The sequence below is a fragment of the Dermacentor silvarum genome, chromosome 7, assembly GCF_013339745.2.
Source record: "Dermacentor silvarum isolate Dsil-2018 chromosome 7, BIME_Dsil_1.4, whole genome shotgun sequence".
Classification (NCBI taxonomy): domain Eukaryota; kingdom Metazoa; phylum Arthropoda; class Arachnida; order Ixodida; family Ixodidae; genus Dermacentor; species Dermacentor silvarum.
Window position 1 is genome coordinate 135601253 of NC_051160.1, and position 15632 is coordinate 135616884.

A 15632-nucleotide genomic window follows, 5' to 3' on the forward strand; every position below is an offset into this window, starting at 1 on the left:
GGATAGGCCATCTTCAGTTAGGAAAGCGGCCGCAGCATCAGCATGGTAGACCGGCGGCAGAGTTGACGCAACGGTCGATAGAGAGCTATTCACAGCCAGCAGCAGCATCTGGAAGAACATGATGGGTGAGGGACGCGGCATTGAATCAGCGATGCCGTGGCCCGTGTCTCCGCTGGAATCCCCGCGCTTTATAGGTTCCGGGTCAGCTGACAGCGTAGCACGTTGCCAGACGGAGAAGCGCGTCTTAACCAGAAGTGGCGGCTCGTCCAATGGCGGAATCCGGGATAGGCCGTCTTTGGTTAGGAAAGCGGCGGCAGCATCAGCGTGGTAGACCGGCGGCAGAGTTGACGCAACGGTCGATAGTGAGCTATTCACAGCCAGCAGCACCATCTGAAAGAACATGATGGGTGAGTGACGCGGCATTGAATCAGCGATGCCGTGGCCCGTGTCTCCGCTGGAATCCCCGCGCTTTATAGGTTCCGGGTCAGCTGACAGCGTAGCACGTTGCCAGACGAAGAATCGCGTCTTAACCAGAAGTGGCGGCTCGTCCAATGGCGGAATCCGGGATAGGCCGTCTTCGGTTAGGAAAGCGGCGGCAGCATCAGCGTGGTAGACCGGCGGCAGGTTTGACGCAACGGTCGATAAAGAGCTATTCACAACCAGCAGCACCATCTGAAAGAACATGATGGGTGAGTGACGCGGCATTGAATCAGCGATGCCGTGGCCCGTGTCTCCGCTGGAATCCCCGCGCTTTATAGGTTCAGGGTCAGCTGACAGCGTAGCACGTTGCCAGACGAAGAAGCGCGTCTTGACCAGAAGTGGCGGCTCGTCCAGTGGCGGAATCCGGGATAGGCCGTCTTCGGTTAGGAAAGCGGCGGCAGCATCAGCGTGGTAGACCGGCGGCAGGTTTGACGCAACGGTCGATAAAGAGCTATTCACAGCCAGCAGCACCATCTGAAAGAACATGATGGGTGAGTGACGCGGCATTGAATCAGCGATGCCGTGGCTCGTGTCTCCGCTGGAATCCCCGCGCTTTATAGGTTCCGGGTCAGCTGACAGCGTAGCACGTTGCCAGACGAAGAAGCGCGTCTTCACTATAGTGGTGGCTCGTCCAGTGGCGGAATCCGGGATAGGCCGTCTTCGGTTAGGAAAGCGGCGGCAGCATCAGCGTGGTAGACCGGCGGCAGGGTTGACGCAACGGTCGATAGAGAGCTATTCACAGCCAGCAGCACCATCTGAAAGAACATGATGGGTGAGTGACGCGGCATTGAATCAGCGATGCCGTGGCTCGTGTCTCCGCTGGAATCCCCGCGCTTTATAGGTTCCGGGTCAGCTGACAGCGTAGCACGTTGCCAGACGAAGAATCGCGTCTTAACCAGAAGTGGCGGCTCGTCCAATGGCGGAATCCGGGATAGGCCGTCTTCGGTTAGGAAAGCGGCGGCAGCATCAGCGTGGTAGACCGGCGGCAGGTTTGACGCAACGGTCGATAAAGAGCTATTCACAGCCAGCAGCACCATCTGAAAGAACATGATGGGTGAGTGACGCGGCATTGAATCAGCGATGCCGTGGCCCGTGTCTCCGCTGGAATCCCCGCGCTTTATAGGTTCCGGGTCAGCTGACAGCGTAGCACGTTGCCAGACGAAGAAGCGCGTCTTAACCAGAAGTGGCGGCTCGTCCAATGGCGGAATCCGGGATAGGCCGTCTTTGGTTAGGAAAGCGGCGGCAGCATCAACGTGGTAGACCGGCGGCAGGGTTGACGCAACGGTCGATAGAGAGCTATTCACAGCCAGCAGCACCATCTGAAAGAACATGATGGGTGAGTGACGCGGCATTGAATCAGCGATGCCGTGGCCCGTGTCTCCGCTGTAATCCCCGCGCTTTATAGGTTCCGGGTCAGCTGACAGCGTAGCACGTTGCCAGACGAAGAAGCGCGTCTTAACCAGAAGTGGCGGCTCGTCCAATGGCGGAATCCGGGATAGGCCGTCTTCGGTTAGGAAAGCGGTGGCAGCATCAGCGTGGTATACCGGTGGCAGGGTTGACGCAACGGTCGATAAAGAGCTATTCACAGCCAGCAGCACCATCTGAAAGAACATGATGGGTGAGTGACGCGGCATTGAATCAGCGATGCCGTGGCTCGTGTCTCCGCTGGAATCCCCGCGCTTTATAGGTTCCGGGTCGCATTGCGTCCAACATGGCAGCAATTGTATGCGATTCAAACTTGTCAATAGATATCTGAGCGCTATATAAAACACTTCAGCAAGTTGAAGTAAGCAATGCTACAGGTACATCGATGACTACCTCGCATATTATGAAAGGCTGAATTCCAAGCCAAGACATACTAACAGTGTTTAACTCTAGTTAAAGAAGCCTACATAGATTTCGAATACACCCACGAAGTACCACAGAGCGATCGTTTATATTTTCTGGATACTCCCATTACATTCTCCACGTAGCATACTTGCTGAAAATATTCAACCAGAAGTCGGTGAACCATACTCGATCTTAACTAGGGCCATTCGAAACTAATCAAATGGAGGTAGGAATAAACTTTATTTGTCCAGCGGTTATGGCTGTTGGTGCCCGGGGCTAGGCTGCCAGGGGTCCATCACCGGAGAAAAATCTTTCGAGATGCTCGGCAATGGCCCTGGCCCCCTGGACCGCCGACTCCTGGTCCTCGGGTGCCTCGCTGAGGAGGGCAGCTTGCCATCTCTCAGCGAGGCGCCCCGCTTCAGAGGGTCCTGCTGTTATTTTCCCCCTTCCTCTTGGTCCTTCTTCTTCAGGGCGTTGACATTCCCAAAGTATATGGGCCATATCAGCCCGTTCGTGCTCGCACCACGGGCAGCTGGGCGACGGGTGCAGCGCGGGCCACAGGCGGTGCAGGTGGTGGGGGTTGGTGAAAGTGCCCGTCTGCAACCACCTCAAGTCGACTGCCTGGGACCTGTCCAGCCGCCCGTGGGGTTATGGATATGTCATACGTTCTTTCCTGTAGTGTTCAAGAACCTCTCGGTATGAGGCCGGAAACTCCTCGATATCGCGGTCGGCGTCCCCGTGGCCCCCAGCTCCGTCCGACGCGATTTGGGTTGTGTTGATAATTCCTCCGCTGGGGTCCCGCACAACGACGGCGGCTACCCTCTGGGTGATCGCGTCGCGGAGGGTAAGTTGCCTCGCGACGAGATGGGCACGCTCGTTGTGGTTGGGTGGGATGCCGGTGTGTTTTCGGCCAGTTAGTATTGTTGTTGTTGTCGCGGCTGTTGTCTTCTTTAGTACCAAGCTCCCCGACGTGCACGGGGAACCATTTCTGGACTTGTTCGTAATCGTGCCGGACACGAAGTCCCTGGCTCTGGCGTTGAGCATGCGCGCCACATCCGCGGACACCCAACCTTTGGTGTAGTTTGGAGTCGCTTATGATCAGGCTATCCTCCGTACCTCCGTGGAGTACCGCGAGGGCTATGGCCATCTCCTCCGCTGCTTCGGCCGACGGCAGCCTCGCTGATGCCGTGACTCGGATCCTTCCCTTCGTATGGAGGGAAGGCGCCATGGAGAAGGCGGGCTCCGCTGCCGTCGGCCGGCCGTGTCGTTGATGTAGCTGCTGTTGCTGCTGCCGTTTTTGTCGTAGTAGTAATCAAATGGGACATGCCAATTGCTTGTTTGAACAGCCAGTCAAGAAATTTCGTCCACACAGTGTGTGACAGCTTGCGTATGCAGATAAGGCCCCTCGTGGACTCCGCATGCCCGGACCTGCTGACAACGTGCGCTTATTGTGAGGCTGTACTGCCTGCAAAACCAAGTTGGTGCTATCTGAACCCATCTAGCAAAAAGAATGTATGTAAATGTAAATAAAAAAAGATCTAGCAAGGTGAACGTGTGGCAGGAACGCAGCTACAAATATGTACACTGAACAAAAATGCTCACTACAACAGCCATTTACCTTGTTGGCTTGCGTCGTCGGACAGACTGGGCAATGTTTAGCGAAATGCTTCGAGAACAAATTTCAGCCTGCAAAACCTCATCGGTATCTGGAAATATCGAGGCGGACTGCTCCAGGTGTACTTGCCAACCAGAGCTTCCGTAATTGTCGCGCACAACAAACAAACTAACCGAAAGATTGTTGAAGCATTCCATATTGCATCGAGAACAAATGGCACGTCTTTTAGCACACCAGCCTTACCACAAAATGACATACAAACGAACGTCTGAAAAATAACATCTTATAATATACATTCTTTCTGGATTTTTGCGTGCCAAAACCAGTTATGATTATGCGGCACGCCGTAGTGCAGGGCTCCTGATTAATTTTGACCACCTAGGGTTCTTTAACGTGCACTACAACGCAAGCATACGGGTGTTTTTGCATTTCGCCATCATCGAAATGCGGCCGCCGCGGTCGGGATGCGATGCCGCGATCTCGTGCTCAGCAGCGCAACGCCTTAGCTGACTGAGCCCCCGCGGTGGGTTCTTAATATATAGCCATGTGGCTATGCATCTTACCTACTATCGCTTCATGTACATTTCGACCGTCGCTGCCATTAAACAGTTGCTAGTATGCGTTTAGTGTGTGTCTCTTGCAGTTTTTTTACGTCCGTATCGAAAGTATTACTTCGCAGCACAGTGTTCCACCATGCATAAATATCCACGTCACCCATACAACTCTTGTGCGGTTTGAATATGTCGTCTATATTCATATAAAAACCATATGGGCTCCGTAAATTTCACGGTTGTTTGCCCGTTTCAACTCTAGAAGTTTCATTTAGGGTATGTGGACCTCTGCAGTGTCCATATTAGACTCGAGTAGGATCCATATCTCCGGCACATGGTTTTGCATTAAGGCCATATAAATGCCGTTTGTGCTGCACAGTTATCTTCAGTGCCTGCATCGCAGCCGTAAGAGTTATGCATGTTGTAAGCGGAAACTGTATGGATTCCTAATGTTTGGCATATTGTGGCGTATATAATTGTTCAATGCGTATGTTAAACAGAGTTCTACAAAGCTGGGTTAGTTAGATATACTTTATTATCATTTTTATTATTTGACAGATATAAAAATATTTTCCCGTCACAATTTTCTGGTCAACTCATATCACTGTCCAAGTGTGCCAACAGCGTCGGTGGCAAGTGTGGACGCAGCCTCTGCTTCTGGTGAATACATAGGTTTGAGGCCTCCTAGGAGGAGAGAGCCACCGTCGACAGGCAGCAAGTGGCCGGTGATGAACGATGCGTCGTCCGAAGCCAGGAAGGCGATGGCGCTGGCCACTTCATCTACAGTGCCCACGCGTCCGAGAGCCTGCCAAGCACCCATCATGGATAGCACCTGCATAGTTGATAACCACAGGATCCGTAATCTTAGTTTTTTTATTAAATCGACGCTTACTGGTTTTGCAAAAGGGACGCAATACAAACGATTCAATTTGTACAAATAGTGAGATCAACTCCATGCAGTAGCTGATCACTTGAAAAGCGTGGCACACGGAGAATGACTGCTTCGCACATTATCACTTCAAGAAAACATCACTCGGAACAGCAACCAGAACGCCACCGTTCATTTGTAGTCATGCGTATCATCAGTGCTCACCTAACTTTAGAGGGTGCACCGTAACGTGTCCCTGCACAGGAGGGTTATTTATTTACAATGCACAAATGAAATGTTTGATTGCGCTCCGTCTCCTGTTTTTAGCAGTACTCGCGCTTCCCGTTGACATTTTGCTACCACCTTACAATTTCAATGCTAGCGAAACCAGCATTACGGCTAAGAACACGTTCTTTATAGTTTTTTCTTGCTGTATCGAAATAGATATTATTATTTATGCGAATTGTATGGAACGCAAAATAATTTCCGCATGACAGCGATTGAGCAACGAACGCTTTTAGAAAGGATATTGAATAAACACGTCGGACCTATGGAAACACGAATTGCAGTGTGAACATAAAATAGCCTTGCATCACCGAAGAGTGGATAAATAGTAGCCGCATCATCATTCGAGAGGTGGCAGCACCGTCACAACAACAGCGTAGATGGGCGCTCGGATTCACGCATTGAAATGTAAGTTGTGGCTGTTGTGGTGTGAACGATGCCTGGAGATGTTATGCTAAATAAACGATAGGATTGCAGTGCACTGGGAATATAAAAGTGCTGCTCGTAGGTGTTCCTGATAAATGACAGCTTAAGAATGAGTAAGAAAAGCATAATTTTCGAGCATCAGGTATTAGCGTTCAAAGGGAAGGCAGCGTAAACACTGCGACTGAAGCTCAACGTGAATGTCAAACTGTTGGAGATGTACGAGGGGGCCAAGTCTCGTTTCGAGAGCATGGCTCAAGTTCAAAAGTTTTTACACAGGTCACATATCTCATTGCGCAAATATTTTCCTAATGCATGAACAGAGTTTGCGCATTGGCAACGCACAACCGGATTTCGCGATTTTATATTGCGCAGTTGTGTTTGCATAATGCCACCACATTTCACTCTCTTGTTTGCAAGTGTATTAAAATGAACCCTTCTTTGCCTACTTTGCCTCGTTTGCCGTGGCTGATGTCTGCTGCTGGGACGGTAAGTATCTCGGAGGACAAGTTTATGGATGTACCGTATTTTGAGGAATAAAGGGCGCGGATAATCCAAGTTTCAAAGTTGAAATTTCGCGGGTTGCAGACTGTGTGTGGCTGCCGACTATACATGATTTGATTTTTTAACGTCGAAGGTGTGCTTGAATATACCAATGTGCAGACTGCGTCGGCAAACAAAATCACTTCCACACTGATCGTCGCTACGCACAAGCTCGTAGTAGCGGTTTGTGCTAGTTTTAGAGTGTATGAATTATACTTCTCTTTTGCAGAGTAGTATGGTCCAGAGAAATAAGATGGCACATCCGGCGGCGCGCCGCTGCCTCAGGAGAAAGCGAGACAAAGCGCACGACTGTAAAACCATTACCGCTTTCTTCGTGCTACTGTCAGCAGCTGTCGGAAGTTCAACTGCGTGATCGCTCACGCACTGAACTTTATTCATACTGCAAAATGTGGATCGGAAGAGTAAAGAAGTGTGCGGTAGTTGACAAGAAAGTTAGTAACTGGCATATAAAGAAATGGAATCAATATGTGTGGCCAAGTTCACGGATGGCTGTGCTACCGGGAATAACAGGGCATACCTCTGTTACCAGACCTTCACGATGCATCGCTTTCCGCGAGGGTAAAAACGCCCACTTATCCTCCCGCGTTCTATCTTCTAAGCAAGCGACTTCAACCCTGGAATGTCGGCAACAGTGAGTCCCGCCGTTACATCGTGTGAAAAGGAGAAGTGCCGCTTCCTGGCATAATAAGATTCTCGCACGTTATCTTAGAGATATCCATGCCAACTCACACGAAAATATACACACATTCATTGCCCCTATCAAAAATGAGTGAAATAATAAATGCTGCGAAGCATAGGTGACGCTGCCTCCTACAGAACACAAATTATCGACGCTGAATGTGTACTGTTGTTAACTCATTCAACGTGTACTTTATGCGCCGAAACAGATGTTTGCTGAGCCACAATGGGCGTTATTCACATCCATTGTAAACACAGATGCAACGTAGGTAGCTGAGGCAACCAACGTCACCACGTAATCAAACTTGGCGGCACCCACAGGATCATCGTGAAAAAGGCCTACGAGTTTTAAATTATAAACACGGTTGCAATTCCAAAGCAAGAACTCCTCACGATACCGAAAGTGCATGCTTTGCGGAGGTTGGATTTCTCAGCACATGCTAAAGTGAGTTTTCAAATGGACTTTCAAATTTTATATGCGGTTTCCCATATGCGCAAAATACAACACCAGTCGTGATGGCACCTTCACGGCAGTGTACAAGGTCAGTGAAGTAGTGCGCGCGCCAGAAAGTCAGATTCTGAAGGTGATGAAGACATCGAGATGCCGTTCGTTGAATCCGACGCACTAGCACTATTTTGTTCTAGCAGCTCCGACGAGATTGACTTGAACGCTTTTTGTAATGACTCCTACAGTCACAAAAGAGCGCATAATGACGGCCCCGCGGCAGCTTCGGCAGAGTGGGAGAGCGCATATACCTCAAACAGCCGACGCGACCAACGGAGCCTAGAAGCTCCGACAAGGTACGCGAAGGCGACGGTAACCAGGGAGAGAGAGAGCGCCGAAACATCCTCTCACCCAGCGAGTCGAGAGAGAGAGGGGTACAACAGAGTGAGCGTGTGCCTACAGATGAGTCACCACCCTCCTCGACGACGCTCCGACGGCCGTGGTCGAAGACGTGAAAATTGACTAGAAGATTCCCAGGCTTTGTTCATGCTACCGGATAATAACTCCAACCGGAGGCTTCCAGAACCACCTGCGAAGGCAATAAAAGCCGCGTGCGGGTATCAGAAATGGGATCAGACCGCCCCGGCGAAGAGATGTGACGTGAAGACCGACCATCTGCGGGAAAAGAGGATTCCCCAGCATGCTGGTCGACGAGTTCATCGAGCGTGTGCATTTGCGAAAGAAGTTCCTTCGAGATTTGCCTCGAGCTACGCCGATATACGCAGTAAGCATAGTAGTTTTATCAGCTGTATAAACTTGGACATGCAGCAGCACCGGCAACACGCAGAACTGTTGTCGACGCCGTCGGCGTTTTGCCCGCGTTCGCTCAAAATGCGTGCGGCTTTGGTGACTGTTGCCGGAGCCTCTGATATAAATAGGCACTTGGTGCCGCAGCTAAACGTCGCCTCCCTTCCCTCCCTCTCCCCCCCCTCTCCCACGGCCTCTCGCGCGTCGGAAGAAGGCGCGTTTGCTCTACATATATGGTGATTGTAAAGGAGGAAAGAGACGCCTACTTCTGCAGCCCTTAAGGGAGCACGGCGCAGAACGCGCGTTTGTTCTCCGCCGTGCGTTCACTCCCCGTGAAAGCGCGCGCCCCTCGCGCCCTTTCACTCGTACATACGGCGTTCGGCGCGGGGCGCCGATTTCATCTCCATTGACGTCATACAGAACCTCACGGCGACGGCGACGACGACGGCGACGCCGACGACAGAAATCTGCTTTTGAGTGTTCATATAATTGTTATCGCAATAAAAGTGTGCCGATCCTGGTAGCAGTGTAGAAAGGGTCCAAGCGCAATGGCACGTACACCTGTGAACTAGCGAAGCTGAGCCTGAATAAGTCTAGCTAAGAATGGTCAGGACTACTTAAACTTAGTCAGTCATCGATAGGCAATTGATAGTCAATCAATAGCCAGTCGATAATCGATCAATAACGAATAAATTCCGGAAAATTCGGTGGATGACTTGGTAGTGCTTAGCCTAGCCCAAATACGTGGCCATTATCTTGCGATAGAAAATCGAAAGCCAATAAATAGCTAATCGATAATCAATCAACTATAAATAAATTACGGGGAATGCTGGGGATGACTTGGTAGTACTTAGCCTAGCCCAAAAGCCAGGACTAGTTAGGTGCCCATCAGGCCCGCTGTCTCTTTAGCATTGCGCCGGCAGTGCTACGCTATTTTTATTTTCCACAAAAACAAACATTGTTTCCGCGTAAGGAAAAATAAATTATACAAAGAACCACTCCTCAAACCATTTCCATGTTACCGCTTTTGCGATTGAACTATTACCAGTGTCGATACTATTGCATTATTTTAGCGCTAAGGCCAGTTACTTTTGTGCTTCAATGCATAAAACTGCGTTTTCCTCAAAAAGTTAACTGGAACGCCCATTCATTTCGTCGGACACTTTGAAAATTAATATCTCGAAACTGGTTCAGTCCTGAGAATTCATTCCAAGTGGATACGCCTTGCGAACGCAGCGGCTATAATTCGTAGATTGAAAGATGTGGCGTAAAATGCATAATTAAAAAGTTAATTAGCGTTATTATGTTAAATATTCAATCACGCGTTTTGACCATTCATTAGGCCAGCCGCGTCAGAATTAGCTTGGAACTACATAAAACAATTATCCTCCTTAGAGCGTCGTCACATTAATGCGAACACAAGAAATCCTGAGATATGGTCAATTCCATACTTCAGGACACTCTATAAGCATCAGCCTACCATTCACTTTGAACAAATACAAAAATGTCGATAATTTCAGTAAGAAAGAACTCAGCCCATACGTTGGTAGGTTGTAATATATCTGATGTGATTGTTATTCTGCCTTCGTTTATGGATCTGAGTCTATAATGTACATCCTGTTTCGTTTTATTAGCACATGTTAATCTTTTAAAATTCAGTCTCATGCTATGTTGTATAGCTGGTGTTGCCTTGTTTTGTATAGCTAGTATTGCTATTGTATACTTTATATAGGCTGATGATGATGATGATGATGATTGCTATTGTAGTGTGGTTGAAAATGCATTCTGTTAAAACTTTTCCTAATTCTCTTAACTCGCCGTGACGGAAATATTCTGTTTTTCCGTTCATAGCTATTTCGTCCGTGAGGAATTCCAGCGACAGCTGGAAATATATGTGAATTATTGTACATGTGCGCACACTGTTTGCTGACGTACGTACTATTGCCTTGCGTGGTGTTTCGGGTCACGTCAAGCTACGTATGTAGCTTTTAGTCCAAAATGACCGTCAAGCATGTAAATTGGAGAATAAATTGATTTGATTTGATTGATTTCGTCGGACACTTTGAAAACTATTATCTCGAAACTGGTTCAGTCCTGAGAATTCTTTACAAGTGGATACGTCTGCGAACTCAGCGGCTATAATTCGTAGATTCAAAGATGGGCCGTAAAATAATTAATGAAAAAGTTATTTATCGTAATTATGTTAATTCTTCAATTAGGCGTTTTGTTTTCTCGTGGAAGTAATGACTGCCTCATCGAGTAGTTTAGATCAAGGATTATTATATAATTGTGCAATCTGCAACAGGCAATTTTAAAAAATTTGGTTCAGCTAAAATGAAACACCCTGTATATTTGCATACTAAATGACATCATAGAACCATATCGTACAAATCAAGGTAAGTACATGGGCACCAGCGTCAAAATAGCAGCACAGGCAATGCGCCGGATTACTGATGTTCCCGCGGCCTTTTATTGCTTATATGCTGCAGCTGACTAAACCTGGAGAACGTGAGGCTGAAAGATACGGTACAATATCTAAGTAAAAAAAGATTTTTTTTTTCTCTCTTACAGGCCGGGCCTGGTCATGCACACGCGGGCCCTAGCTAAGCTTAGTAATGAACGCCCGGGCCCGGGCCGGGCCCGGGCTCAATAGCACGCGCCCGGGTCGGGCCCGGGCTTGGAACCACGGGCCCGGGCCGGGCCCGGGCTGGTCTCCGTCATGTACGCCCGGGCCCGGGCCGGGCTCGGGCCCTGTATTACGGGCCCGGGCTGGGCTCGGGCCTTGTAAAGCGGGCCTGGGCCGGGCTCGGGCCGAAAAATCCGGCCCGTGCAGTGCTCTAAGACCGACACTCAAATCAATGACGAGCTAGCTGCGCGTTACCTATGTACCGAACCTAACTCCCCATCCGATTACCCGCCTGCCCCGGACGGAACGGAGGAACATCCACTAGGATCCCCCTTCACTTGCGCCGAGGTTAAGGTGGTCCTCTCCGAACTCAACTGCCGCTCGGCCCCGGGTCCCGACGGCATACAGAATAAGCTTCTTAAAAGTTTCACCAAGGAGGACACAGAACTTATCACCTAGCACATTAAAAAGTCTGGGAGACAGGTAACGACTCGCGTGCATGGCGCGAGGGAACCGTCATACTTATCCATAAGCCAAGTAAACTCTTAGCGCTAGGCCCACTTCGCCCCATCTCGCTCACGTCCTACGTGGGTAAGGTGGCCGAACACGTATTCTTCAAGCGAGTCACGAAATTCGTAGAGGAGCGTCAGATTCTACCAATCAACCAAATTGGCTTTCGCCTGTCCATGTCAACGCAGGACGTAATGCTGATGCTCAAATACGAGCTCATGGATAAGATCACAAGAGGCACTAGAGCCATCCTAACGCTCGACCTTGATAAGGCGTTCGACCGCGTCAACCACTCTGACATCCTCGACTCGATTCGCGAGGCAGGATTAGGTATGCGTTTCTACAACTACGTTAGCTCGTTCCTAGGCGACAGGACAGCTACAATCCAACTTGGCTCGATGGGCTCGAAGCAGTTCAATGGGGACCGAGGGGCACACCTCAACGGGCCGTGATCTCTCCGTTCCTGTTCAACCTCTTCATGCGCGCTCTGTCGCGACAACTCTCACAGATCGATGGCATCAGTCACGCCTTCTACGCAGACGATATCACCGTCTGGAGTACGAGCGGCAGTGACGGCCATATCGAGGAGCGACTGCAAGAAGCGGTCAACACGGTAAAAACGTTCTTATGGCAGGCCGGTCTAGCGCTATCGGCAGAGAAATCAGAATTACTACTCTACCGCCCGAAATACAAGGCGCGCACAGACACATACGCGGAAATCAACATCCTGACTGCGGACGGTACACCGATCCCCACGGTGGACCAACTTCGCATTCTAGGCATGGTTATTCAAGCCAACGGCTATAACGACGCCAGTATCACTTACATTTCCACGAAGGCCGAAGCAATGGCTAAATTAATTAACAGAGTTACTAACAAGCGCGGGAGACTGTCTGAGGAGAATCTCCGCAGACTGCTCCACCCGTTCCTCATGAGCCACATCAACTATGTGGCTCCCGCCTACCTGTGGCAAAAAGGAGATGTACGCCTTCTCGACCTGATCATCCGCCGGTGCGTTAAACAGGTGCTCGGGTTACCGGGCAGCACCCGCATGACCAAGCTCAACGAGCTAGGCATTCATAATACATTCAACGAAATCATAGAAGCTCAAAAGTCTCTCAAATTGTAAGGCTGTCTTCCACTGAAGCTGGGCGACGATCGCTATAGAACACCTCGGGCTCCAATCTTCCGTAACCCAAGAAAGCCCGCGACAGCTGCCCGAAGAGCTGCGCGCCAAATTTACAGTATTCCTGATACCCCGCAACATGCATCCCATACATAACGTGGGGAGCCGTCAGGCACGGGTGCGAGCCCCACTCAGTACCGCAGCCGCCATGGAGAAAAACGTGGCCTTGTTAGGCGCAGCTCAGTACGAATATACGGACCACAACAATAAAGTAACAACAGTCAAAGGCGAACATTTGTCGTCTATGACTTTATTAAATTCAAACGCTGGTCGTGCCAAGCAGGTCGCTGTGGCACTAGCTCTCGCTGCCACCGACCGCACCACCATTTATACAGATTCGCGCGCAACCGCACGGGCCTTCATGACGGGCTCGGTTTGTCGCGAAGCCGCGCGCGTTCTCTATGCTTCTAATTGGTCAGACAAAAAGCGCATCATCTGGTTCCCGGCACACGTTGGCAGACACGTACACAGAACTATCCTTAATGCCAACGAGTTGGCTCATTCCCGGGCGCGAGCTCTCACATTGCACGTCGGGGAGAACCAGAAGGAGGCTGATGATGTTACTAGGTATTTCAGAGATCCGTTGTTAACCTTTAATGAAATCTGCAAACATTACCAGATGGAGCGGCGGAAGTACCCACTCCCGCACCCACACTTAAACAGAGCTCAGTCTATCACTCTACGTCTGTTACAGACGCAGGCGTATGCTTCGCCTCTAAAATGTTCTAAATACATGGATGGCATAGAGCCGGGGTGCCCGTGCTGTGGCCACCCCAAATGTACCTTACAACAGATGCTGTGGCAATGCCGTACGTTGCGCGAGAGCAGCGAGTCTCCCTCTATGGAGGCGGACTGGAACTATCTCCTCACTAGCCAAGACAAAACACCAGCTTAGGGCCATCCAGAGGGCCCGCGACATGGCCGTGGAGTTTAACCTGCCGTCCCGTCGTGGGAGTGGCCTACCGGTCTCACCCCCTAACGGGGGTCGAGCGCCGCCTCCGGATAATAAGAAAGTTTTTTGCCTGCCTGCCTGATTGGTGCTTCTCGTTTCGGGTGAAACAGCGGCATTTTTTATGTAAATACGCATTCGGTGCCGCAGCTAAACGTCGCCTCCCCTCCCTCCCTCCGTCCCCCCACGGCCTCTCGGGTGATGGAAGAAGTCGCGTTTGCTGTCCGCCGTGCGTTCGCTCCCCGTGAAAGCGCACGTCCCTCGCGCGTATTCACTCACACATACATCATACGGCGCGCGGCGACGATTTCTTCGCCGTTGGAGTTCATACGGAACCTCACGGCGAAGGTGACGATGACGCCGACGTCAGAAATCGACTTGGAGTATCCATATAATTTCTATCGCAATAAAAATACAAGCCAATGTGCGCACACATGAACCCAATCCAAAGCACCTTGGAGCATGTCCCAACCTCCCCCTGAAAAAAATAGTCGGCGTTTTGCCCTATAGGCGAAGCAATGATAACGATCACAAAGTATTATACACCTTCACGAAGTAAGGTCCGTAGTTCTAATGACCTAAAAAGTTGCAGTAAAGATTCTCTTACGATTTAAATATTAAGCATGGCGTCATGCACACCCAGGCAAAAATGAAGAGAGCTCCCTTTCTGACCGCGAACATTCGATGTCACAACGCTGGCGTGATGAATTGCACCAACCGAGAGGAGCGAACGCTTTTTATCTCTTTAAAACGTCTCGAAACAGTTGAGATCACGCCACTTCAAGCACTAACTATGCGTCAAGCCACCAAGCGCTGCCACCAGCCATCTCGGTGCCGGATACTACATTGAAGATAGGGTGCAGACGGCGCACGGCCACACTAGAGGAGTAGGCGCACGCTCACCTCACCCCCCCCCCCCCCCGCCTGCTTAGCGCTGACTTTATCACGTAACTCCAACATTGGGTGAACATCAAGCCACCATCCTTCTCGGCTCACGCTCACACACTTGTCCTCGCACCTCAAGCAAGCAGCGTGCGGGGCGTGATAGGGCCTCATCGCAGTTGAACTTTATACGAAACCTAATGGTGACGTCGTTGACGAAAATGCGCCTCCAGCCCCTATATAACTGCTTTCGTAATACAGATAAAGCAGAGAAGATTGTTATGTATCTGGAAAAACTGTTTTGTGATAATTGCGTCGGCCACTGATGCCGGACTAACATTCTCCTGTTGTGAGGGTCCTGGGGACGAGAGCTCTGTATTATCAGGGTCTAAAGGAATCGTGTAATGTCATTAACATGTACTGAGCTTACGAGGCCTTTTGTTGGATTACGTCTTAAACAGATAGAGAGAGAGAGAGAACTTTATTTATTTCCGGCAGATTGCTGGGCTGGGTTCCCACCTAGGAGCCAGCGGAGAGACCGTGTCTCCCGGCAGCTTCCTCGGCCTGCTGGATAGCCCACAGTTGCTGGTCCAGGCCTGAACTGAGCAGCGCAGTCCCCCAACGCGCCCAAAGGCCCTCATTGGAGGCCGCGACCCCAGTATTGCTGATTAATGCTGGACATGCCCATAGGATGTGATCTAGTGTGGCTCTGGTGTTACAATACTGGCATAGATTGGTTGTATATAATTCGGGGTATATATGGTTCATGATGACAGGGTTCGTGTATGTTCGTGTTTGTAGCTGCCGCCATTGAACGGACTGGGCCCTATTGAGCTTGGGGTGAGGTGGTGGATACTCACGCCTTTGCATTCGATAATGTTGAGTAATGTCACAGAATTTAGTGAGCCGATCGTCCCATTCCCACACCACCGC

At 50.2% G+C, this 15632-nt stretch overlaps 1 protein-coding gene across 4 annotated transcripts in view; it reads right to left on the reverse strand.

Annotated features, from left to right (window-relative positions):
• Nucleotides 1–5001: 5001 nt before the first annotated feature.
• LOC119458471 (3-oxoacyl-[acyl-carrier-protein] reductase FabG) overlaps nucleotides 5002–15632 on the reverse strand; it is a 463543-nt gene continuing 452912 nt past the window's right edge. For all 4 annotated transcript variants that reach the window (XM_049671242.1, XM_049671240.1, XM_049671239.1 and 1 more), the window contains exon 9: nucleotides 5002–5308. In XM_049671242.1, coding sequence (XP_049527199.1) covers nucleotides 5078–5308 — 231 coding nt within the window. In that variant the 3' untranslated portion in view covers nucleotides 5002–5077. The remainder of the gene's footprint in view (nucleotides 5309–15632) is intronic.